This window comes from Hippichthys cyanospilos, chromosome 4, assembly GCF_059441005.1.
Source record: "Hippichthys cyanospilos isolate Australia breed blue-spotted pipefish chromosome 4, RoL_Hcya_1.0, whole genome shotgun sequence".
NCBI lineage: Eukaryota > Metazoa > Chordata > Actinopteri > Syngnathiformes > Syngnathidae > Hippichthys > Hippichthys cyanospilos.
The window spans coordinates 13,454,886-13,479,344 of NC_142372.1; the positions used below are offsets into that span (position 1 = coordinate 13,454,886).

General features: G+C 37.7%; 1 protein-coding gene across 1 annotated transcript in view; it reads right to left on the reverse strand.

Annotated features, from left to right (window-relative positions):
- csmd1a (CUB and Sushi multiple domains 1a) overlaps positions 1–24,459 on the reverse strand; it is a 371,307-nt gene that overhangs the window by 122,545 nt on the left and 224,303 nt on the right. The window contains exons 8-12 of the mRNA XM_088414132.1: positions 22,945–23,026; positions 20,644–20,768; positions 16,378–16,499; positions 3,605–3,708; positions 1,961–2,073 (exon numbers count right to left, since the gene is read on the reverse strand). Of these exons, the coding sequence (XP_088270258.1) occupies positions 1,961–2,073; positions 3,605–3,708; positions 16,378–16,499; positions 20,644–20,768; positions 22,945–23,026 (546 nt within the window). The remainder of the gene's footprint in view (positions 1–1,960; positions 2,074–3,604; positions 3,709–16,377; positions 16,500–20,643; positions 20,769–22,944; positions 23,027–24,459) is intronic.

Below are 24,459 nucleotides of genomic sequence, written 5' to 3' on the forward strand. Positions count from 1 at the left end.
TTTTTTTTAAATTCCCTTTTCGATATGCTTGCTCCAATAGGGGTTCTGGACCAGCAAATATTGTTGATCTTTCGTTGTGAACTGTGAGCTAGTGAAGCCCTTTGAGACTATTTTGTAATTCGGGGCGGTAAAAATAAATAAATAAAATAAAATAAAAAAAAAGCTTCATTTTTGGCTCGGTCAATTTTGCCATGTTTTAATAGTGTATGTAATTATATAAAAGTGATGTATCAATTAAATCTCCTTAATGATCACAAGTTATGTGTCAAACAGAAGCTTTCTAAATGTGAAAGCACACTACTTCAGACAAAGACATGCACTGCTTACTTTCAGCACTTTGATCAGTCAAAAAAGAAAATACATTATTCACATTGATGCAGCTTTCGCAGCCAATTGCCTTCAGTCTGGAAAGTTGGCAGTCACAGTCCACTGAAAGCCTGAGTTACTGTAACACGCTATGTTTCTTTATGATGTTAACAGGGTCTTTCTCTCTGCACACAAAGCTACAAAGTTTCAAATGTGTAAAGGCTATTCAGCAGCACACATGCTGAAAATATACACCCACTTGCAGGCCTGAATAACTCTCTCATGGCTCTGGGTCCTTAAAAGGATGACATTATAGGATGTGACAGCATGGCGGTGACACAAAAAGCTCGCAAAAACGTAATTGTTTAGTTCTAAAAAAAAAAAAAAAAAATGCTGACTGACAAGAGTATCTAGAAGTTGTAAGTGCCATCTAGTGAGTAGGCTCCTCCCTCCTTTCATGTTATAGCTTGCAAATTCCTGAAATAAAAACGTTGACTTTGTCCTGTCTGACAACAGTAAATCAAAAGTGTGACACCCGCATTTTCACCAGACGAGAGAGCAGACGTCATTACTCTTCTTGAAAACCTTAAATATCGAGAGTCAGGGGCAAACTGCTCTTGGTTGTTACTCAGCACTTTTCAACTTGGCGGTCAGATAATACTGCAAAGCAGTCTACCAAATTATTTTTGTTTGTTTAGATGCAAAAATAGTTTAAAATAGCCCCAAATGCTAAAAATGGGCAATTCTAAAATAATTTATTTACCCAGACAGTGACAACTGCTGAAAAATCACTCCGTGAGACCATATTCATCTTCATTTTTATTGTTTGTTAGCATGTCAGCTTCCAACTAAAGTATTGAATGAAATGTAAATTTCACAATAGCTAATCACATGTTTTTAGGACGATGGGCGAGGCACACTCTCCTGCAGCCATATTTGAACACATACATATTCAAAATGAGACATTGATAACATATGCGCACAATTCCTTGAAAAGTGACTGACCATAGCCCATGTTGTCAGTAACAGCGGCAGCAAGAACCAATAATACACACTTGATCTCTTTCATGTGCTCTCATTTCCTCCTTGAGTCATGTACAGTAAGACAACTTCTCACTCAATTTGTCATGTTGTCCCATTCTACCAATTTCTCACCGTCATTCTCTCTGCCAGGATCCAATTACCTCCATCTTTACCTTTGGAGGCCTCGGTGTCATTTGAATTCAATTTAGCTCAAATCAACTTACTGGGCTGGACTGGCATAGTAAGGAGCTGTATTTAATCACATGTATCTATAAAATGCATGAAATGTCCTAAATAATGAATTATTAGCCAAGCACGCCCATTGTCCTTTTTCACCTTCACTGTCTTCAGGCCGTCTTTATCTTTTTCACTCTCTCAGTGTGAGCTTGTGCATAATATGGAAATAACCAAGCAAAACGATCAAATGATTGACTCATAATTCATTTATTACCATCTTGTAATTCATGCACACACACAAGCACTGATAGAAGAGAAAAAAATAGGTTGTGTTTATGGCTAAATAAGAGCATCAGCAATAATTTGACTTTCACACTCTGTAATGTAAGATTTGTGTGAGTGTGCATGTGAGTGCGTGCACGCTAGTGGAAAGAGACAAGAAGCTTCTGCATACCTTCATAAACTGCCTTGAACCCAGCGGAGCCGATTGTGTCATCAGACTGCAGATGAAGCCACATCTGATTTGACAAGCTTACGATGATGTCAGGTACACTGGACCCTGTAAGTCTACACAGACGCATACATAAACACGGCGTATTATTAATGTGTTGATAGAAACCAAGGATACTTTATGTTGATACGCTTATTTTTTGATTGATAAAGGTTGCTTGATTGGAAGGTGTAAAGGTGTAAAGTTGATGCCCTTGCGGTAGTTGGGTTGAAAATCGTGGGAAAAACACGCCACTGGTCAAACAAAACTTCAGACCTCCATTTTACTTTGGCTTTTTTTACAACATACATGAGATTTGTACGAGCTATGCTGTACTGGCCATCTGTCAATCAAGGCAGATGTCGTATGGGCTGGAGCCTTCGAGGGTCTGATGCAGTGCTTTTTACTTATTATTATCCTCAGTTATACCCTGAGAGACCTGCCAAGAATTTTAGAGTGAGCAGACCCTTAATCCATTTACATTATAGACAGCAAATTGAATCAATCAACATCAGCGGCAATGGTAACCGGGGGTGGTCAGAGGTCGAGCTCGATGTGCCTATGTCATTGCTTCTAAATTGTATTATGTTAAGCCCCCCCCCCCCCCCCCCCCTTTTTCTTTGTAACATTAACAAAAGAAAAAAGCAATAAAAATCACTGCTGTTTATCATTTTTTACAGCATTTATATAGGTTACAGCTTACTCTACAACAAAACAAGTGCATCCAAGTGCCTGAAATAACAAAAAAGATGAATGCTTATTATATTGCAATTAGACTTCACATGAAAAAACTAAAGTGGGCTCATCCGCCCCCCAAAGAGGGGCCACCCTACAATTTGAGAAGCACTGGCCTAAGTCAACATGACAGGGATGTTTTTTTGTTTTTTTTTCCCTGCCACTCTAGCTCTGGAACTCTCCGAGAAAAGTTGTAGGACTGATATCAAATAATGTACCCCCAGCCCCCACCCCACCACCAAAAAATAAATAAATAAAATAAAAGTTTCCCCCATGAAAATACGCTAAAAGTCTAACACATTTTCATGCCTTCATGCACTACAGCAAGGATTATTCCGGGACCTTGCACACCTCCATCATCACCGCCAAGTTGGTTGGACATATATTCATACTGAGAATGAGAGAGAGGTTCAACTTCCATGGAGTACGTTTGCCCCAACAGGCTATGTTCATCTTGGCCAGGAACTGTGAGCTGCTCGAGGCTTTGTGAAAAGTCACAAATTTCACCTTGCCTCGTGCACTGAACCAACAAAGGTGCCGGCCCACCCGCAGGTTAAAACACACTTTTTAGTCTGGGCTGGAAATAGTATTAATGACACCAATCCTGAAGTTTTCTGACAAACCTTGTAAACAATTACCAGCACCTCTGAGTACGATACTTTCCTACAAAATGCAAACCACAAGCTCTGTCAATAAAAAATTGAAGTGTTATTCTTTTCATTTTAAATCTTTATTTAGTTTAGTTATTTTAGGGACTCTAACTGGAATGTGCAAGTGTGCCCTATGTATACATGCATACTGTCGACAATATAGACAAAATAATGCCAAAATGTAAGTTCTGATGTAAATATTTACAGTATTAACATCACTTACACGTAAAGCACCCGTCTTGTGTCTCCTATCTTTCCTCCATCGCCAACAGTGAGCGTATCATAGCCTCGTTCCAGGTCAAACTCTTCAAACGACAGCTTTATAACCTAGAGAAATGCAAAGGAAAAAAGGTGAAAACGAAAGAAAGAACAAATGAAGAAAAAAGAAAAGGCTCGTAAGACATTAGAAAAATAATACCGATAATACCACCTTGATGACAGAAAGAAATGTAACCTTTGTTTCATGGTGTGAAAATTGTTTTTCATTTAATTAAAATGACCTATGCAGAACACAATCCAATTAAATTGACATTGAAACGTTAGTAATTCAACATAATAAAATAGATCAATGAGACAAAGCACTCACTTTTATTTGGCAACCTGCTCTTTAACATTCATAGTTCCAAAAATGACTTCTGGAGGCTACACACTCTTCATTGCCCCCCCGCCTACTGTCTGAGCCAGACAAATTGACTGCTAAACGCTTTACTTGCAGGCACAAGGCTTCAGTTGCATGCATACTGCGCTGGATCATCAATCTACCATGCACTGTAAAATGCTGTAATACTGGTATTCCATTATTTGCGGCTTGTCAATTATTTATTAGCTGTAAATCATACAAGTGAGAGCATGAAAGATGGAACATTTCTGCTGTGCTCAGGAAACCTCAAAAAGAGCAGGACTGGTCTCAGCCGACGCCTCTGGTAGAATAGCAGTCTCCAGTGAAGCATGGGAATGAGATTAGGTATGAGAATGGCTAATGTAAATCATACTATGCTCAATAAACTGTTTTTGAAGTCAAATATAAATGTTTTGTGCATACAGCCACATATGTTTACTTGTGTTTGTTTGATGATAACTATATGTCCATGCTAAGCTGCACGTCAACATTTTAAATGACAAAAACAAAAAAACTGCATAATAGATACAAAAAATATATAATAATACTGTATACAAACATAAGTCTAATAAATGAGAATTCATAATGCGTCGAAAATAGTTTGCCTTCCTATGGCACACTGACTGCTGCTCCCTCAGGCCATGTTTAGTCATCCAATAATAATGGCCCCATATAATGCGTTTAAGATGCAAAACAACTGAGACTTATTATATCACGGTAACCAACAAAAAACAGACTGTTTCGTGCAAAGTTTCATCTTCGGTTTCAAGGAGTCACTTCCACATCTATGACACATTTAAACACTACATTAATCTAATTTGCTTCAATGTAATTTTTTTTAGCAATATTCTGAATTTGAAATGTTGAATAATGAAAATAAGTTGCATCAGGGAGTAAGATGAAAATTGTGCTCTATGGATCATGGATAACTTATTCAATCCCGAAGACCTTTTTTCAACCTTATTTCAACCCCCCAAAAATATGACATGTTGGGTATTTTTTTGTGTTTTCTATCACATATCCCTGGCGTCCCTGACAATTTGGTGGCAGAAAATGGACTAGACAGTGAACCAACTAAAAGCAGATGGTGTTTTAGAGGAGTTGATAAATAAAAAGGAATAAATTACTGTACTCTGTGGACACATATTAGTGCATTGGAAGTCAGCGTACTTCAAATGAAAATGTTTCAAACTCTCTGAAAAATGATAAAATCACAACTGCTGCGTAAGTGTGTGCGTGTGTGTGGTGTGTGCGCGTGTGTGTGTGTGTGTGTGGGGGGGGGGGGGGGGGGACTTGCACACAAAGGCATGATTGATGTCAACAAGCATTAATGAGCCAGTGCTAAAAACCCAAATTATGTAATTGACTCAAAATAACCCTCACACAGTGGGAAAATATACAATACTTTTAAAAAGCCATTAATCTCTTATCTCGACTTCCAGTATTTTCCAGTATTTCATTTTCAGTGCAATGCAAATCCTAAGTGCACTTTGCCATTCATCACAGCCCAATAGAGTCCTATACATCTTCTTTGCAGTAGATTTTGCTACCGATGTGAAATTTACAGTTGATACAAAGAGCACTGTCGGGCAATAAGAGACAAACGCAGAAGTTGACCGACAGCATAGTAAAACTGCATGTGTTATTTTTTGGGTGATTATCTTTGTGTCAAAATGCACTAAACATTAGCATTACATTAACATTCGGGTTTCTTTTAATTATGAGAGTAAATAGTTTCTCAGGTTTCTCACCGGCTCTGGTTTAATCACTTGCAAGGGAATATGAGGTGACCATCAACAGATGGCGGTCCAATCATGATGATCACAATCAGTAATTAACAATGTCTATTTGATTTGAATGTCAGTGCATCACCTGAGAAGACGGGATTACAAAGAAGACATGGTGGATAAAATATGTCACTCATCAGATATTTCTTGAAAATTACAATAGACGATCACATCCTTACTGTAGTTATACCTCATAAATGCCAATAAAAAGATCTTTGTGATTTATACCATGGCTAAATTTAATCTTAAAGTTTTTTGTATGTTTTGGACACTCAGGCGCAGAGTGTTAACTGATCCCCACCTGGTGGTGTGTTGGCTTCGATGGTGGGGCAGAATGCCAGTCTGACCTGGTAGACCCAAATTTATTATGAGAGTCTGCTGGGACCATCTGTCAGAGTCCCCTGTCAGAGAGGGTTTCAACTCCCACCCTTGGCAGAATTTCTCAAACGTCTTGAAGAGTCGTGAGACACAGAGTTCAGGTGGACCACGTTCCGTGCCTGCATAGTCAAGGGGGCTGATTGGAGTTGTGGCTGTAAGGTGGTCTATGCCTGTTGTGGCGGTCATCCCCGAACCCGCTGGTGGACACCAGAGATAATGGATTGGGGTCAAGCTGAAGAACTGGTCCTATCGGATCTTTATGACCAGTGGGAAATTTTTCAAACAGCTAATTTTGTACTATGCAACTGGAGGGAATAAAGTGAAACTCCTAACCCTAAACAACCTCAAGAGGGATGTTTCACGGGGACTCGTTGAATTCAATTTGCACCTAACAGAATGGGGTGTAAACTTTAATGCAACAGCATTAAAAACTATTCACCGTGATTGACATTCATAATTGATGGCCAGTGTCATCAGACAAGCTGGCGGATTCAGCAGATGTCACACCAGCAAAGACAAAAGATGAAAGACAAGAAAAACTTTGAGAGACTAACTCATGATTTGGCCACCGGGGGATTGGTTTCCTTAGAGATGATGTATCAAGGTGATTATTAAGCACAAGAACATTTATTCTAAGTGCCAAAAATTCATCATTGTGCCTCAGCTGTTGTCCTATGATCTGACAGATTAATCTGACATGTAGGTTATATTAAAAAAAAGCATCAGATCATTTCAAAATGAATAATGAATAGACCAGCATAAAAGGTATTGGCCGAAACTCAGATATGAACCCAGATGTTCCATGTTTAATAGGTGTGGTTTTGTCCTAAGGTGAACTTTGATGTGCGAAAAAGCAAATGACTACTGAGAGAAATAGGTCTCTCGTCGAGGTGACCGTGGAGTGTTATTGACTGGAATGTTTTGAATAATAAAGTCTAAACTCTCTCTGAAGAACTGGTGATGCAACATGAAAACAACCCGTTGGTTTTCAAATTGGAGATATAATCAAAACTAGAATAGATTTCATGGTATATTGGGAACTACTTAATGTTTCCGATGAAAATTTTCAGAAAGTAACCGAATATTCATTCCTACTTTCATAAAAAGATTATGTGCGAGAGGATGAGGTCGCCAGACATAGCTAATTCAGTAAATTACAGTCTGTCAGATGAGAAATAAAACCAAAAACCCAGAATAGCTGAAAGCTTTGAATTGAGATAATGTGCTAATTAGGACGCTATTAGGAGATGCCATTATGTGCCAAGGGATTATTTACTTCACACTTTAGGGGTGTGAATTCTGATCAATGAGAGCAACCGCAGTGACAGTAATGCGTTGTTTCAAACGCAGCGTTGGAAAAATCGCACTTGTGTGGTTTTTGTTACAGCAGAGCAAGAGCAACTTTCCTTAAGAGGGAAATAGATGCTAGAAAAATTGTCGCCGCGTTGCAGCTCATAAAACCACTTCCAATCAGCCACTCTCATTGCGCACTTGATAAGGGGGAGGCAGCATTGATGGCACTTAGTGCGCTTAATAGCATGTAAGCCACGCAACCATGGAGCACATTTTCTATAAAAATAGAAAGGTAAATGACAGGGACAAGAGTCGACCAAAAGAACACTTTCCACTTACACACAACATGATTTGTTTCAAAAAACATTGTATCACACATATGTATCGCATAGGCAGAATATCTTGCCTATGTTTATTGAGATACAAGCATCAGTTAGCTGTATATTTATTGGACTGTAGGTGTCTCAAGACAATTCAAAACATGCACAGGTTTGACATATAATGAGAGTAAATATTTGTAAAAAGAGATTTGATTGTGTCCAGAAAAAGTCATTGAAACCTTAGCTGGGATTAGCTCTTCCAATAGGTTATAAAATGTAAAAAAAAAAATGTTGAAAACGCTGTTGTGTTGTTGCCGGTCCAATGTTGTCCATATTTAATCTGAAGGTAATCCTCTAAACCTGGGGCGTATTTAGCCTATTGAATGTGGTCAACATTTTACTCAAAACTTAACAGTAACAACACTCATTTATACAAATTTCAGGATGCTGACAAAACCCTGAAATACCAAAAAAAAAAAAAAGTGCTTCTCAGTAAACGTCACAACACTTATGACTTGGAATGGGGGATTTTTTTGTCTTCAATTATTGTGTTAGAATTGTATATATAGCATATTTTCGGGGCAACAAATTTGTTTGCGATTGGGGTATGGTCCTGTGCAATAGAAATTCTCCAGACTGCATTTGTTCATTAGTGAGGCAACACCGCTGTGATGTTTTGTTAATTTTCATCACAGAGAACAGCTGTTCACACAGATACACAGTGTTTGAACCACATCTATCCCTAGCTACGGAATGATTGTGGGTCACCTATTGCTGGCTAAGGCAGCTGTTGCATTGCTTTGTGTAATTTGTGTTTGTGTCTCATATTGTGGCATGTTGGTGAAATGAAGAGTTTGCAGCAATTATCATGTTGGACTGTGTTATTGTGCCTCTCTAATGTGCTCTTCTGTGTATTCGTGGTGCAATGCCCAAAGTTGTGTTGTTTCTAGTTGTTTACAGCCTAATTGTCTTGGTGACTTCTTTTGGTTTGTTGTGGACTTGGCACCTTGAGTTAAAATATTAGTGCATTATTGTCTCTTCAATCTAAACTTTTTTTTTTCTGGGTTAAAACTTAACATGAAACATGAACATCGCAAGCAACACTGAAGAAAATAGCAATCGATACAACAACACGGCTTAATTCCGAGCTAAAATATTGTATTTATATGTTGGTTATTTTGCCGAAGGAGACGAGAGAAATGTTCTCTTCTTTCTCTCTGTGCCAGTGACCTCAATGTCTGCATTAGATAAAATGTGATTTAATGTGTCCTGACTTGTGACGACGGTGACAAAATAAATGATCCATGAATGAAAGTGACCAAATGTGTACTAGTAGAGCACCACACACTTGTGTATACACACACACACACACACACACACACACACACACACACACACACACACACACACACATTGATATGTATTCATTGGGAAAAAGGCAGCAATGATTAGACACCTAATGAGTTACGCCTGTGAGCAGTCAAGCGTGGCTCAGACTTAAACAAAATAATTATCTTCTTGATACTGATGAATCTCGTGACTGACACGCACACACTGATACGCACACCCCTCTGTGCCCTCGGTTTTCCTGAAGTTACTCAAGTATTTAAATAGTTCCACTTAAAATTGTTAATTATTAAAACAAAATTGCATACGTATATGTATATTTGATAATTCAATGGTCATGATTATTTCCAGCAGTAATACTGCTTAAAAAAACAAAAACAGTTAAATCATTGCAAATCAAGAACCAAGCAGAATAGAATAACAGGGCAACATGTAGGCAGCACCACAGAACTCATCAAGAACATCAAAAAGCAAGAAAAAAGAACACACATGTCAATGGCATTATTTGTGTCTTTCTTTACACAGTATTGACAAAAGAAGTCATGTGGAATAATAGTCACAGAGGAAGGAACAACAAAATTCAGAGGGAAGAAATTAGAGGTCGACATGAAGATGTTTGTTATTCATCTTAATACTTGCTCATTTCCTCTTTTTGAATACGTTATTATCTCCTCTGGCCCTTTCAGCGCTGTCTTTTTCCGACAGATCACACAAGGTCCAAGGGAGCATTGCTTCCTGGGCAACACACTTCACAGCTTTAGTAGATGTGTTTAATCATCAGGAAAAGTCATTTTGATGGTACCCACAGAGGAATTGTTCCAAAATATTATCATTAGAATCACACCATTATTCACAATGATTGTTTTTTTTTTCCGGAAAAAGTCATAACTAAAAAAAAAAATAATAATGTTTTCGAACGTGTTTTTTCTGACTCTTAAAATTATATCTCCAGCCAGAATAATGAAAGCTGAACACAATGAATGTAATGACTGATTACTTAAGTTAAATGTGACAGACCACAGAGAATTTGCAGTTTTATATTATTTTGAGACTGAATTAACTGAATTATCTATTTGGTTTATTTCGGTTTTTGGGTTCATTTTTTAAGCGTGGATAAAGCGATGACTGATTTTGTACTGCTTGATGACTAGTTTACGCAGTAAATACATGTTTCACTTGCAGTTCCCTTAATCCGTTCTTAAAATCTGGCCATCGACTCAACATTCTTTTCACACATTAATGAAGCCACCAGCAATGAATTCAAGAAAATTGTGTACACTGTCTGCTGCAAACAATTACCCTCAAGCATTTATGCATTAATAGGTCGGATTACTCCATTCAGACACAAGTAGATCTGAGATGGGAGCCAAATAAACTGTAATGACACCCACAGTATATAACGCCAAAGTCAATTCAGCTACAGTATTTGCACATTAGAGGCACAAATAGGTAAACTATCAGTGTTCTGGATTGATTATAAGTGATTTTTTTAGTATGATTTTATCCAAATGGTTAGCGGCTACAGTATCTCTATCCTCCTGATTGTGTGTATCCTTCCCTCTCCCAGTGTGCATGCCAACACACTCAGTAAATGTCAGTCGTTGTGGAAGCTAATAATCTGTCATTACAGCACATTCGCAACGTGTTGATTTACCAAGAGTAATAGACGTAGCAGGTGCCATCAATCGCGACCAAGGCTACACGAGCACAGGTGGGTTTAAATGTCTGAAGCAAGGTTGGGCATTGGGATTGAATGTATCAATTTTATTTTGTTAAGACAAGTGTTAGTCTGCATTATGGAATTTGAGCATTGTGGATTGTGGGGAAAAAAAGTGTGCACATGTTATCATGTCTCTCTATATTAGTTCAATTTGAACAGTCATTATTTATTAGTAAAAGTGATTTTGAGTTTACTGATGCGTAGGTAAATTATTGCTGCTTTTGGTGGCACTTAATTTGAATTATGATGCTGGTGCAATGAACTTACTCACTCCCACTGACGGCTTTTTACGTCAAAAATCCATTTTAACTGGACTGGCAGTGGATAAGTAAAGTCCCTATCCCACTAAGGGGTGAACGCAAAGCTCTTATGATCTCAACAGAGTTTGTTCAAGGTCATCGACATTTACAAGTTTGCAAAAAGTTTGCAGACAGTTTCATGTTTTTCCCCTTCTCGTCGCAAAGAAATTTTCAACGTTTCATTGCACCAACATTCACCTCTCAGTGGGATAGGGACTTTAATGATGTTCCGGTCACTTGCGGCATTAGAGAACATATGTTTGTGTCAAATATTAAGTAGGTCTCACTGTGAGAACAGCAAAGACACCATATGTTTAAAACTCTTTTTACACTTGCTAGATGGGCAAGTACATTACAATTACAAGACTTTACAATTGAAAACGGTTCTATAGTCAAATGTAAATGAATACTGATGCTACAGGAGAATGCATTGACATTTTTGGGAGCTAAAATGTGGGCAGGGACAGACAATGTAGTGAAAAAGAAGCAAAAACAGTGATATTATCTGAAGAATACGCTACTTGAACTTATTTTTGGTGTATGAACATGTATAAATAAATCCCTGGCAAGCTCATGTATTATATTTCTCAGTGAATATCCATGGAAACCAAATTTGCTATCATTATGTGGTCCGTCTTTAATCACACTAATTTTTCATGAAGCTATGATCTGAAGAACAAACTGTCCCTGAACTGATTTTCATGAAATAAGACTGCTGTATATTCATTTACCTATACTTAGCCATAATCCATCACAGACTCACGAGATGGATTGACTCAATTTGTATCCATCATCTATAAAAGCATTTCTATTAAATTCTCCGGTCAACCATACCAATGTGGAAATGCAGAATTTTCCGTTTTGCTGCTCTTTTTCCTTTCATGAAGTCACTGGCCAACATTTAGCCTCATTTGGATCCTCTTTACTTTCAGCTTCTTTCTTCTGTATTCCTTAAACGAGTTCAGTGGGAACTTGCTCACATTTGGCATTCCCTCTTTCTATTTAGACTATGTTCAGTGAGATAAGGAGGAATAAAAAGCAGGCATATGCAGATGCTAAAGAAGTGGTGCAGAAGATGGAGGGATGGGTGGCAGGATAAAGAAGGGGTAAGAGAAAATGAGGCAAGTACATTGTAATAGGAGCGGGGACGGGAACAAGTCGAGAGCACGGGCGGGAGAGAAGAGATGGGATATGTGATCAGACATGAAGAGAAGATAATAGTGTCAGGGAAACTGGAAAGACTTGAGATGTTGTAATGAAGGTCTATGAATTATTCATGCAGATACAACAATGACTCAACAACAAAGCTGCCTTCACAAAATTGTGGAGGTGTGGTGACCTTGAGCTCAGAAATGGAGAATCATAAGGAAGAAGGAACAACACTTTAACTGGCTCAGCTCTGGACCATACTGATGTGTGGGTAGTGCAGTCCAAAGTTATCTGTATGAATACTGAATGATCACCTCTGTGCCACTTGAAACATGAAAAATGTCCGTAATGCATACTCAGGCTTGAAGGTTTGACAGTTGTTGGGTTCTTCCTTATTTACACGTTAACGTTCAGCGGCCACATAATTAGGTATGCAACATGTAATCATCAACATATCAAAGTACTACTCTAATGTAAAAGAATTTGGAGGGAAAATCACACCCACACAAAAAACACTGAATAATTAAGCACAGTTCAATTACATCTGATGTGTTTGCTAGGTAATAGATCACAAAAAAGGACTAACCTTCAAACATATTCAGGCATGTATTTTGGCCGTGATTCATTCATGACCATTCTTGTTACTTTTGTATGAATGGAATCTCAATACAGCTCTTGCATTTTCTTGAATATTTATTGTGAATGTTTGTGCCTTTCATCAAAAGGGTAGCATAATGTAAAACTTCATTTGCTGGCTTAACTTTATTCTGTGTGCTGCTGTATCCTTGGTACTATACAGCGCATCCATTTTCTTAGCTCCTTGTTCTCACTAGGGTCGCTGGCTAGCTAAAGCTGATCCCAGCTGTCTTCATACTCCCAGCTGTACACCTCTAACTGGTTGTAAACCAAGCGCAGGGCACATAGACATGAAAAAAAAAAAAACACACTCTTAATTTTATTTAATCAAGTGGTTGTACACTAGACATAAAATGATCACAATTTAGGGGGCCGATCAGGATCACTGATCAGCAAGTTTAAAATCATCAATACGATCGCGATATGGGGCAATGCGTCTATTTAAATAACTGAATACACTTGTATACTCCTTATGAAGTATCAATAAAATAGGTATTTAGTATTCATTTTGCCCTAGTTTAACAATATTTGCCATGAACAAAAGTGCAGATGCACAAGAATGCAATGACTTCCAGAAGGCATGCAAGAAACTGGTCAAATATGAAATGAAAGTTCAGACAGGTAAAACAAAAACAACTTGAGACTGAAATAATGAAAAAAACCCTTACTGTTCATTTCTTAATTGTAATCAAATTACTTTATAGCACCATATGAATCCTGCAAATAAGGAACTGATGCTGAAGCAAACATCCCTCTAACTCGAGAAAATGACCGGCCATACCAGTGCAAATAGGCGTAATCATTCACCTCAAAGCATTCGAACAACATATAATTTGCGGAACCGATTAATGATATTGATCGCTCAGCAAATTATGACATTACAACCGATCATTGATTTTGCATAAAATGTCAAACATCGGCCAATCACGATCAAGGTGACCAGAACGGCGTGAAGTCTATTGTGCACTATAACATCATATTGAACCAGATACATTTTTGAGTAAGCGTCTGCTTTTCAAAAAATATCGAAATTCAGATGATCTATGTGCAACCACTTGAAAAAATATAAGAATCTGAGTAAATCCAACACTTTATCAGTGAAATAAGACTGTTTATTAAGAGTGACTTTGGTTTGCCTGATCAAGTACAAAGGCAAAATGTGGTGTGAGAAACTGACTCTTTGCATTTCACAATTGAGACCCTGACCAATTGTCAGCTCCTTGCCACATCATTTTTGTTGGCTCCAGGAAGGTTTTAACATCATTGTTTGAAATCTCTTGTCCATAACTTCAAGATGCTGTATGTCTGGTGTACGCATGTATGTTAGCTGATCTATAAAGTTAAGAAATAGCAACAAATAAAAGTTATTGAAAAGACATCTAAATGCAACATAAATTCCAAAGCGTGTCTTTTGAAACTATCCCCTATTTGAGCATAAAAGTCATCCAGTGGACATAGGTGGTGTATGGTCCCTTTACGAGGACTTTTACTAGCCTGACAATGAACACACGCTAGGGCACTTGATTGTGGAGACAGGTCACTTTAAAACTAATCAAATTAAGTAGCGACACTCAGAAGAAACAAGTGGCAATGCGTCCCAAGCTGATGTTAACGACAACTATCAGCAAGAGTCCATTTTAATGCACTTGACCCTGGCAGACAATGATGTAATCATATCTGTAACTTAAACCAAGGCCTCCTAAAGACTGTGATGCATCATGCGGCGAACGGACCAGCGTGGGGAGGATCTTTCGCGGAGAAATTCACAGATGGCCTCGCGATGGCCTTTATTCAAATAACGCATTGAGGAATCAATCTACCACCAAGTTCTTCAGTGGTGTTTCGTGCAAAAATACGCCTGGTGGCTGCACCTCACAGTCCTGTCAACTGAGATGGAGATTCTCTTTGACACCCCAATAACACCCCAGGAAGTCTTTGGCACAGCTGTCATGTCAATGCAAAAGATGTGTGAGGACAAAGAGAAGGAGGATCAAGCCCTGAAGTTGTGTTTGCCAAGAAAGTCATCCATCATCTCCCCTTCAGCTCAACTCCAAACTTTCTCCTGAGCTGCGGTATATCCACCTCGGAACCTTCAGCATTCACTTGCAACCCAAAGGCATGCGTCTCCTTGGGCAATATTAATTTTATCCTCAGACACTTTGCACCATTAGCCTGTATAAGAGAGAGCTCAAGTGCTGGTTGAGGTTTGAATGTCACATACGGTGCCATTGCAATACGCAATAGCTTTTTCAGTAGAAGAACAACAGTCTTTCCACTAGACACATATCTGAGTGGTAGATATGTGGTCTTAAACTGTGATGTCTTAACTTTGCAACTGATCTATGACTTTATTGATAGAAGCAGCAAAATAAGACATTACAGAAAGCTAAATCTTATTTTCTAGGCATGTTCTATACTGCCATTGTAATATTAATATTATTAATAGGAATGTAAGCATTCACAGAAAAGTGTTTTTTTTTAAGTTTTTTTTTTTTAATTTTATTTAAATTTTATTTTTTTAAATAATTTGCATGGGCTTGATGAGTTCCAGTCACCCACGTATAACAGGGGTTGACTCAATATTAATTTAACAAGTACTTTTGAATATATACATCCATTTTTTTTTATTTTTTTTTTTTTATAGCTGCTCATCCTCAATAGGGTCACTGGCTTGCTTTCTTCGGGCAGTAGATAGGGGACACCCTGAACTGGTCATCCAACCAGTAGGTACACGTATATGCACAACAATTCACACAAACTCACAAAAAGACCTTGAGGGTAAATAGTGTGTCCAAATTACATACCTACCATACATGATTTTGGGAATAAAAAAAGTGTACATTTAATACAGTTATTAACTTTTATACTTGTATCATCCAGCTAATAAGTGGTTTGCATCTTTGCATTGATACAAATGCCCAAAACGCTCTGCATTAATAGCAGAACATGTTACCTTCACTCTTCCCCTCCGGAGGTTGTTGCTGATAATGTTAACAGTTGTTATTGGGCTGTCTTTACAGCTCTCACAATGTTTCTGTCATCAATGCATGCATTTTTTGAGCTACTTGTTGGCTACATCTTATTCTAACTACAGTGCTTGCTTTCTCCGGGGCTTTCCAAATGGTGTATTGAATATGCCCAATGTTAACGCTATGGCTCTGATTGATTTTCCATCCCTCATATTTTCATGTTTGTTATTGCGAATATAAAATTAACCTCCGAAAGCAAAACCCAAATTAGTAATTATGTGTAAAAACTCTGTTTTATTTTTGTGATCCATGTAATATCCAACATGTGGGCAATAAAACTCACATGCATCACAGTAAATAAAAAACATATGAATTGATTTTGAAGTTAATGCCGGCAGTCAACAGCAACAATAAAGAAATGTAAACTGCAGAATTTATGATTCATGGGTTTAAGAACTACAAGAATGGGGGACACTCACCTTTGAGGAATCCAGTGCAGTGATTACCCACACACAGTGAGCATTGTTCTCATACTGGACAGGATAGTTGGGAGATGTTATGATCCCTCTGGGCCCCCGTAGGTTGCTACCGCAGGTACGGGCTGCAGTCAAAAGACAGTAAAAGACAGTCACTGAAAAGAAAGATTCACCTGGCAAATCAGGGAGGTCAAATGCTGGCAATTGGAACATTTTTTAGCAAAAGACTGCTGTGGTTTCAACGTAGCCACTGAACATGAACGTTTTGAATTCTTACAAATCAAAGTTTCGTGCAAAAACTGTTGGTCAATTGTACCACCTAATCAAATTATACTAGCAAAAGACTGCTGTGGTTTCAACGTAGCCACTGAACATGAACGTTTTGAATTCTTACAAATCAAAGTTTCGTGCAAAAACTGTTGGTCAATTGTACCACCTAATCAAATTATACATCATTTATCAGATGAGAAATACAAATTTTGACGTGTTGAAAAAGGTCCCGTGCATTATGCTATCATGATTTGTAATAAAATCAATACTAATAATAATGCAGATCTAGCCTATGCGGCACCTTCGGAGAGCTCTTATTTGGGTTCTGCTGTCCATGAATGATTCCAATTTAGTCAAATTTTTAAAAATTGCTTTTAACATCATATAATCCCAAAGATAAAATCAAACATTTGTTGCACTTCATGACGTTAACTTACTTTACTTGCATGATTTGCATTTGCGACATCTGGTTGCAAATACCGAAAAGAGCAACAACACCTTTCACCATTTCGCTCCTCTTTTTGTTTCCTAGTGTTCTGGATAGTTTTGATCATTTTAACATTTCTACAAAGTTCTCTTGGGTCACGCGAATAAATTTGTCCCTCATGCCCACAGATAGCAGGCAGTGTACAAATCAGCCAGAGGATGGAGTATTTTACATCACTTTTGCTTTAAATTTTAATCTGTTGGATTAACAGTTAGCTGTCAATTTATTGTAAATATGCACTCTGATAGAATATTTTATGTTTGTCTTTCAGATTCAAACAGGATCAAGTGGCTATATAAAGCAAGTTACTGTAAATCCTGTCTTTTAATAGAAACAGCTTAAGAGATAATAATCAGTAGAAATAAATGGAAAAAAAGAGGGAGTGAGTGATGTAGGAAAGGCTGAAAGGTTAGAAAGAGAGTGAAAACTGAAAGAGAGGATGACTCCAGGATGACTGCTCTGCCTGTTAATTAGAAAAAGAGAGCTGAAACACACTGTGGTGTATGCACACACACGCGCACACAAGCACATGCACACATTAATGGCTATTCATTCCACAGATCAGCTTCTAATTAACAGTTAGGTCTCAGAGGAGAATAGCGAAAGCTCATGGGTTGGAGTCCCTGGAGAGGGCCAACACCAGACCAGACACTCCGTGAAGCATTTACAATACGAACAGTTTGTCGGTGCATCAAAGCACACGCAGGATCACGATTCCAAAGTTCGAGCGACAAACTATCCCGGTTGGCAAAACAAGCCAATTAATCATAGAATGTATTCATGAATGTATTTGAGAAGACTGGAATAGAGTCAAGTGTCAATATAAACTTTGCGGCAGGAGGCCGTTCTTCAATTCCCATTTGCAATTCCTGTCATTCATGATGGTTCCAGAGAAGTAAACACCGAGACACATTAAAATGAGATCCAATATGAGAGCGGCACAAAGGATTTTGAAAGTAATTTCCCCAATTACTACATCTGGTGTTATACAAATTAAAAGTTCATAAGCATGTTTTTGAAAATGGGTTAGAAAAAAAAAAAAAACATTCCACATCCTTCTATCTATCAGTCCAGATCTCACTCGCCCTCCAGCTTTTTGTCTCCTCCTGACAAGAGTGGCCGGTATCATGAGGGCGGGCTAGTGTCTGCAGCCACACACTGACTTCTGGACACAGACCAGACCCACAAACACAGACAGTGTAATACTATGTGACAGGAATCTTACAGTATGTGTCTGAGCACAGGGACGGCCTGTCCGTCAAATATGCACACATACACACACACACAGCTCGAGGCGAAGACTGTTGCAGAGGTGTGTGACACCATCCTTTGGATACATGCTGTCAATGTAGGCGTGCGGATCTGTGTGTGTGGGTATATTTTGCTTTGTGTATGCCAGCTGTCTGCCTTTTCATTGTGGAGCAATAAAGGCAAGAGGGTATTGTCAGTAAGTACGTGGGCAGTGAGAGACCCTGCATCATCGCTTTGACACTCGCACAGCAACCAGTCGCGGAATTATCAACACACCAAATGTAAATGATACCGTGTCTCTATGATGCTAGCAGAGCATATAATAACAACATGCCGATGACAGGCTGGGAAAAAAAAATGATTCTAAGAAGCCACTCCTCCTTTTTCAACTTCTACAATGAATGTTTATGATGCTATAGGTCAAAGCTGCACTGACCAATACAATTTACAAAAGCTCAGTGTGATTTACTCGTAGAGTTTGATTGATTACGTACATCAAGACATCATAATGAGGTTTAACGAAAAAGCTCTGTCAAAATGACATTACGTACATAAAGACAAATTATCTGCTTTCAGTTACACCGCCTGAAAGTTTGTAAAGCAGTGTTTCAGAATATTGTGATCGTCATCTTCAAAGTGAGTGCAGATTACAACCGCGGTAAAAAAAAAATGGGCCATGATGTCATTCAATGTTATTGTGTTTCTTCTTAAAATTATAAGTTTACTTATGTTTTTTTTACTATGTTTCTTAGCCACATTGCAGCAGAAAAATATTCAATTTCGTTTAATTGGTGCAAAAATCTTTACTTCCATGTATTTGTTCTTTAGGGCTCTGCAGATCAATCCAAGTCAAGTCAGCATTGGTATCATATCGATAACAAAGAGATCCTTAACATTTATTTATGGATTTATTTTGGTTTCTCATGGGTGCAATGCCCTTTTAATGCATGCACATGGGATGTGAGACAGTTGCTTGCCGTGCTAAAGCTCTGTAGCAATCACTTGTATTTTCATTATTGCATAATACTATTGTGGAGCACATATTATTGATGTTGACTTATTTTTAATTCCCGTTTTTAGGGTTACCTTAGTCTGGTCCTGCTTTGCTTCCAATCATTATCTCCTTATATATATATATATATATATATATATATATATATATATATATATATATATATATATATATATATATATATTTTTTTTTTTTTTTTTTTTAAACAGGAAAACATCAACATATCAATCAATATCAGCAAAAGCACAATGTATTGGCAAAACCAAATTCTCAAATGTAGCACAGCTCAACTGTTAATACTTATATGCCAGCAACTTTTTAAGGATAGATAGTGCAAGCACATATTCTTCCACTGGAAGGGAAAAGGTAAAGCTAAATTGTGTGCACGCTTGTTGCATATTTGGAAAAACGAATAACAGCTTCATGTTCAACAAAACAGGCCCATATTTTGCAGTTATCAATTTAGACAAAATCAATATTTTACAAGCATATATATATATATACATATATATATATATATATATATATATATATATATATATATATATATATATATATATATATATATATATATATATATATATATATATACTTTGTTTGATGGCATGGTATGGCTCAATAAATGTTGGAAGACACTGGTAAAAGGAATAAATGCAAGAAATTGCAAAGTGCGACTAATTGATGAATTGAATTCCAAGATGTAGTTGAAAGTACTGTAGCAGTTTCATTGGTCCCAATTCCAAGTGCATCATGCCTCTCTTTCACTAAAAGAATGCAACGCAGCCATGAGTAAACTGACAATGGTGATTCGGAATTAAAAATAGCCAGAGACAGTGGACAAGAGTAGAAAAAACCATAGCAAGGGAAAACAAAAAGCATGCAAAATGGCTTGCAAAAGGAGTATAAATAGAAACCTAGCTTATGAGTTTCTATTGTTACTGTTGCAGTGTACACAGAAGAAATCCTCGAGGTGCTCTTTTGTGAGCTCCATCGCGGGAGCTCCGCTAGCATTGTAACCCCACATGGAACAGGCGCTATAAATATTCCCGACAGAAATGCCCGTAGGACATTTTCATGTCCTTGGAGCTGCTTGTTTAGAGCAGCATCAGAAAGGGAGATGGAAAAGATATAAGCCTTGCTTGTAGCTTTTAGCCTGGTTATCAATGCAGCTTGTTGGCTTTTCTATAAACATAGAATGAAATGAAGCAGCAATTAAAGTTACATGGAGGTGCCAGGTGTGAAAACCTACTTCTGCAGATGGGCCTATGGTCACTCCAAGCAGCCAGAGTGTCTGTCACTCTCTGACAGGTGATACTTTTGGAACCTTGAAGAACGTAGCTGTCGTCACAACTGAACTGGACGCTGGAACCGACTCTATTTGGGGAGACAAAACAGCAGCAAGTTCAAACACAGTTCTGCTATCTTGTTATACTTGCCAGTAGAGACAGTTTCTTGCAAGTGTGTTACGGGTGTTGTGCGTTTACTTATAGTATGTTGCCGTAATTCCAATTATTGTGTGTGGCAGTGGGGTCTTGCACAGAGTGCCATTCAAGCTTTGACAGCCAGCACTGGTCAGGACCGGCGAGGTTAGAACCAATGTTTTATAAATAAAAGTCATTATTTCAAACTTGAAAAGGTTTGATATCATTTCTGAGAATGATTGCACAGAATTACAGTATTGAGTACGAAGTATAAATTCTAAATTAATGTGCTACTGCCTGCTTTGCCTTGCTCTCTTTTGCCTTATTTTAAGAGCCTGGTACTTTTGCATTTTGCCACTTGCCATTGTCTCAAGTCACGAGTGTTTTGGACATCCTGCTGTCTAACATGTGACCGGGACATTTAGTCATGTCAGAGTGAATCCACATGAGGCCTTGCCTGTAAAGCTCAATGTCTTTTTCCTGCTGAAAGACAACCTTTTGCCTCCTGGCCCAGCTAGTGCCTGATTCGTCATTCGTCTCTGTGCCAGGTTCGACAGAAAGAGTAATGTTTATGGTTATTGTGAGTGTTTTAATGCTAATTGTTTGACATCACTGTGTTGTGTTATGCATTTATTGTTTGTTTAGATGCAGGGCTTCCTCATCTTTGTCATTAAAAGTTGTGTTGGCATAGTAGTGTCATTCTTCAGTCGCAGTCGCCACTGCAAAAGTCAACTTCAATATAAAAGCAATACAAACTACGGCCATTAAATTGATGTCCATGAGTTATCTGATGTATTATTTGGAAGTTGCCCTTCACAATGTGTTTCCTTGGCAATGTGCGTAAGTAGTTGCACGGAAGTCAACAGGAAGCTGATTTATTTATTTATTTATGATTACAACAATTTTGGAACATTTTATGTTGATTCTGAATGAATGAGAGACACCTCTACTAAAAATGTGTTTTCTCACAACATTTAGTGTTCATTCGTTCATTATTTGTTCTGACTTAAAGGTCATTAGTGTTCTATAATAGGATTCAAAGAGAAAAGCACACCAAAGACACATCATTGACATGCAAGCACACGCTAACTATATACTGCGTGCTTACACATTGGTAATGACCTTTCATAAGCGCGCATATCCAATAATAGTCCCATATGTTTGAGCAACCATAGGAACTAATGGTAGTGAAGAACAGCAGGAGCAGGAGACTTAAGAATTATTGTCATTTCAAACATTTGACCCCCCCTTGCGTCATACAAGATCATGAATCGTCTCCTTTGCTGTTAGTAGACACACCATCCAGTGAGTGAGTCATCAAATTACTTTGTTTGTAAGCCCTTCATGTTGCTCCAATCACCTTGTTCTGACACATTGTTCCTTCTTGCTACAACAACAAAAATATAAAGGTAGGTGGAAGACAGGGAGGTAATAACAAGATGTGATGCATATCAGACATCTCAGCCAGCTGGTGTCATAAATAAGTCTAAATCTATGGGGTCATTGCCATCCCACTATTATCATTTGTGACCCGACTTTATACACCAAAATCCGATGTGGAAACCACAATCCTATTTTGAAACCCTAACCAAGTCAATAAAATCTCTCCACATTGATAATCTACTTTGACACCTAAACCTTTCCATGAGAGCCTAATTTGAAACCATATTACCTCTTTGAAACATGTGCCCTACTTTAAATATTTACTCTCAGACATAAAAATTTAATAACTAAACTATGAAACCCTAATAAATTCTGTTTTGGAAACTTAATTCCAAATAGTAATTTGAGATTTGTGAACCACTAAAATCACCAGTTTAAACCAGCTTTCTGATTATTTGGTCACATCCTATGCAGGACACAATCAAAGCTAATTTGAGCAAATTTCTTATTTCAAATTGCGTATAGTTGGCTTTCACATGAATCATTATGAATTAAGTACCGGTAGCTCTCATTTTCAAAGGCGATCATTGCTGTATAATCATATTTCCGGCTAGGTTGGCTTAGCAAATAAAATAAGATTTCTGTATATCACCTGGAATTATTTATTGCATACTGTATGTTATGCATCTTTAATAGAAAAAACAACATCCAAGGATGACTGGGAATAAAATGAGAAGTGAACTCACTGAAAGGCTGACCCCATCCTCTTGCCATTTTCTGGGACTCCAGGATCTGGACACACGTCTCCAGCCAGGCCACTTTGACTCACTAAGAAGCAAACAATATTAATTCGACAATGTTTGCATGCCTACTTGGATGACATTTACAGCTATATTGTTTTATTTAATGTATTCGTCTCCATTAACACAATGCCCAAGAACGTCATATACATTGTCTGTGTGAAATGACAACAAAGATAGCACCCTTAGACATAAATATTTTAATATGACTCCATAACTAAGTTGAACATCTGATCAACCGTGAGAATTGTCCCCAAGTAATATTTTCAAAATAGACCATGCCTCAATGTATAAATCATGTTTTTCCATAAGAAAAAAATAGCATTGTTGTATTTTTGTCAAAATAATAAAAAAAAGTTAAGTTAAAATACAATAAAGTCTGAATTTAAACAGACCCTCAGTTGTGACATACACATGCTTGCTACTACTTCACTGTGCTGCCTTGAAATGAACAAAACCAAACAATGTCAAAGCAAAATCAACAAGGAAAGCTACGAAACCCTGACAAAAAGCCAACATGACGTTAGCAGTCAAAAGGCATGTCTTCATCTGCCAGAAGTCATGGTGAACAAGCTGTGTCGGAAAGTATCTTCGTACATTTACTCATATTTGAAATTCAAAATAAACCCCATCTTGTCGATCACAAAAGGAGGAGAAGAAGTGGTGAGGTCTCTGGATAAAAGAAGAACCTTAAGTAACTCTTATTGAACGTGACAGCATGAACAAATGTTTTTTTAGGAGACGTTTGACAAATCTTTGAAGGAAAATCACAGCTATTTCTAACACACCAGTAATGGCTCCAAAATATTAATGCGACGGTGAGTCGGCACGCACAAAAGCAGCACCCTTAAAATGAATCCAGCCTTCATCCTGTTCAAAAATGAGTAAATGAGCTACTCTGATGAGAAAAAGAGCCTAGTGACATTTAATATGTTGAAAGTTTGATATCTTCTATAGAAAAAAGAGTGCAAAATACATCAATAAATATTATGAGTAAGTTACATTTTCTATATTAACATGGAAATATTTTATGTGTTAATTTAAAAAAGTATTTTCTTCTTTGTCTTCTTTTTTCTCCTTGTTTTTATTCTTTTTTTGATTAGGCTTCGTTTAACCACTAAGCATGTGGAAAAACAAGCAATGAAGAGACAGACTATATGACTGAAAAGATGTCGATTGTCGATGTTTTCTGCCTGGCACAATGTGTTTATCTGTAACCCCTTCCTGTTGAGCCTGGAAGAGGGCTCCTCCCACCTGTGATCCCTTCTGAAGGTTTCTAACTTTCCCCAAATTGTTTTTTTTTTTTTTAGTTTTTTCTTTCCCTTCTGGGAACTTTGATCAGGAGATGCTGTTGTGTACTTATGATGAAATGAAGTCTCCGTACAACTGATTTTTTGCAAAAGAAGTCTCGGTATAACTTCTTTTCACCTGTGAAGCCCTTTGAGACCGATGATTCAGAGC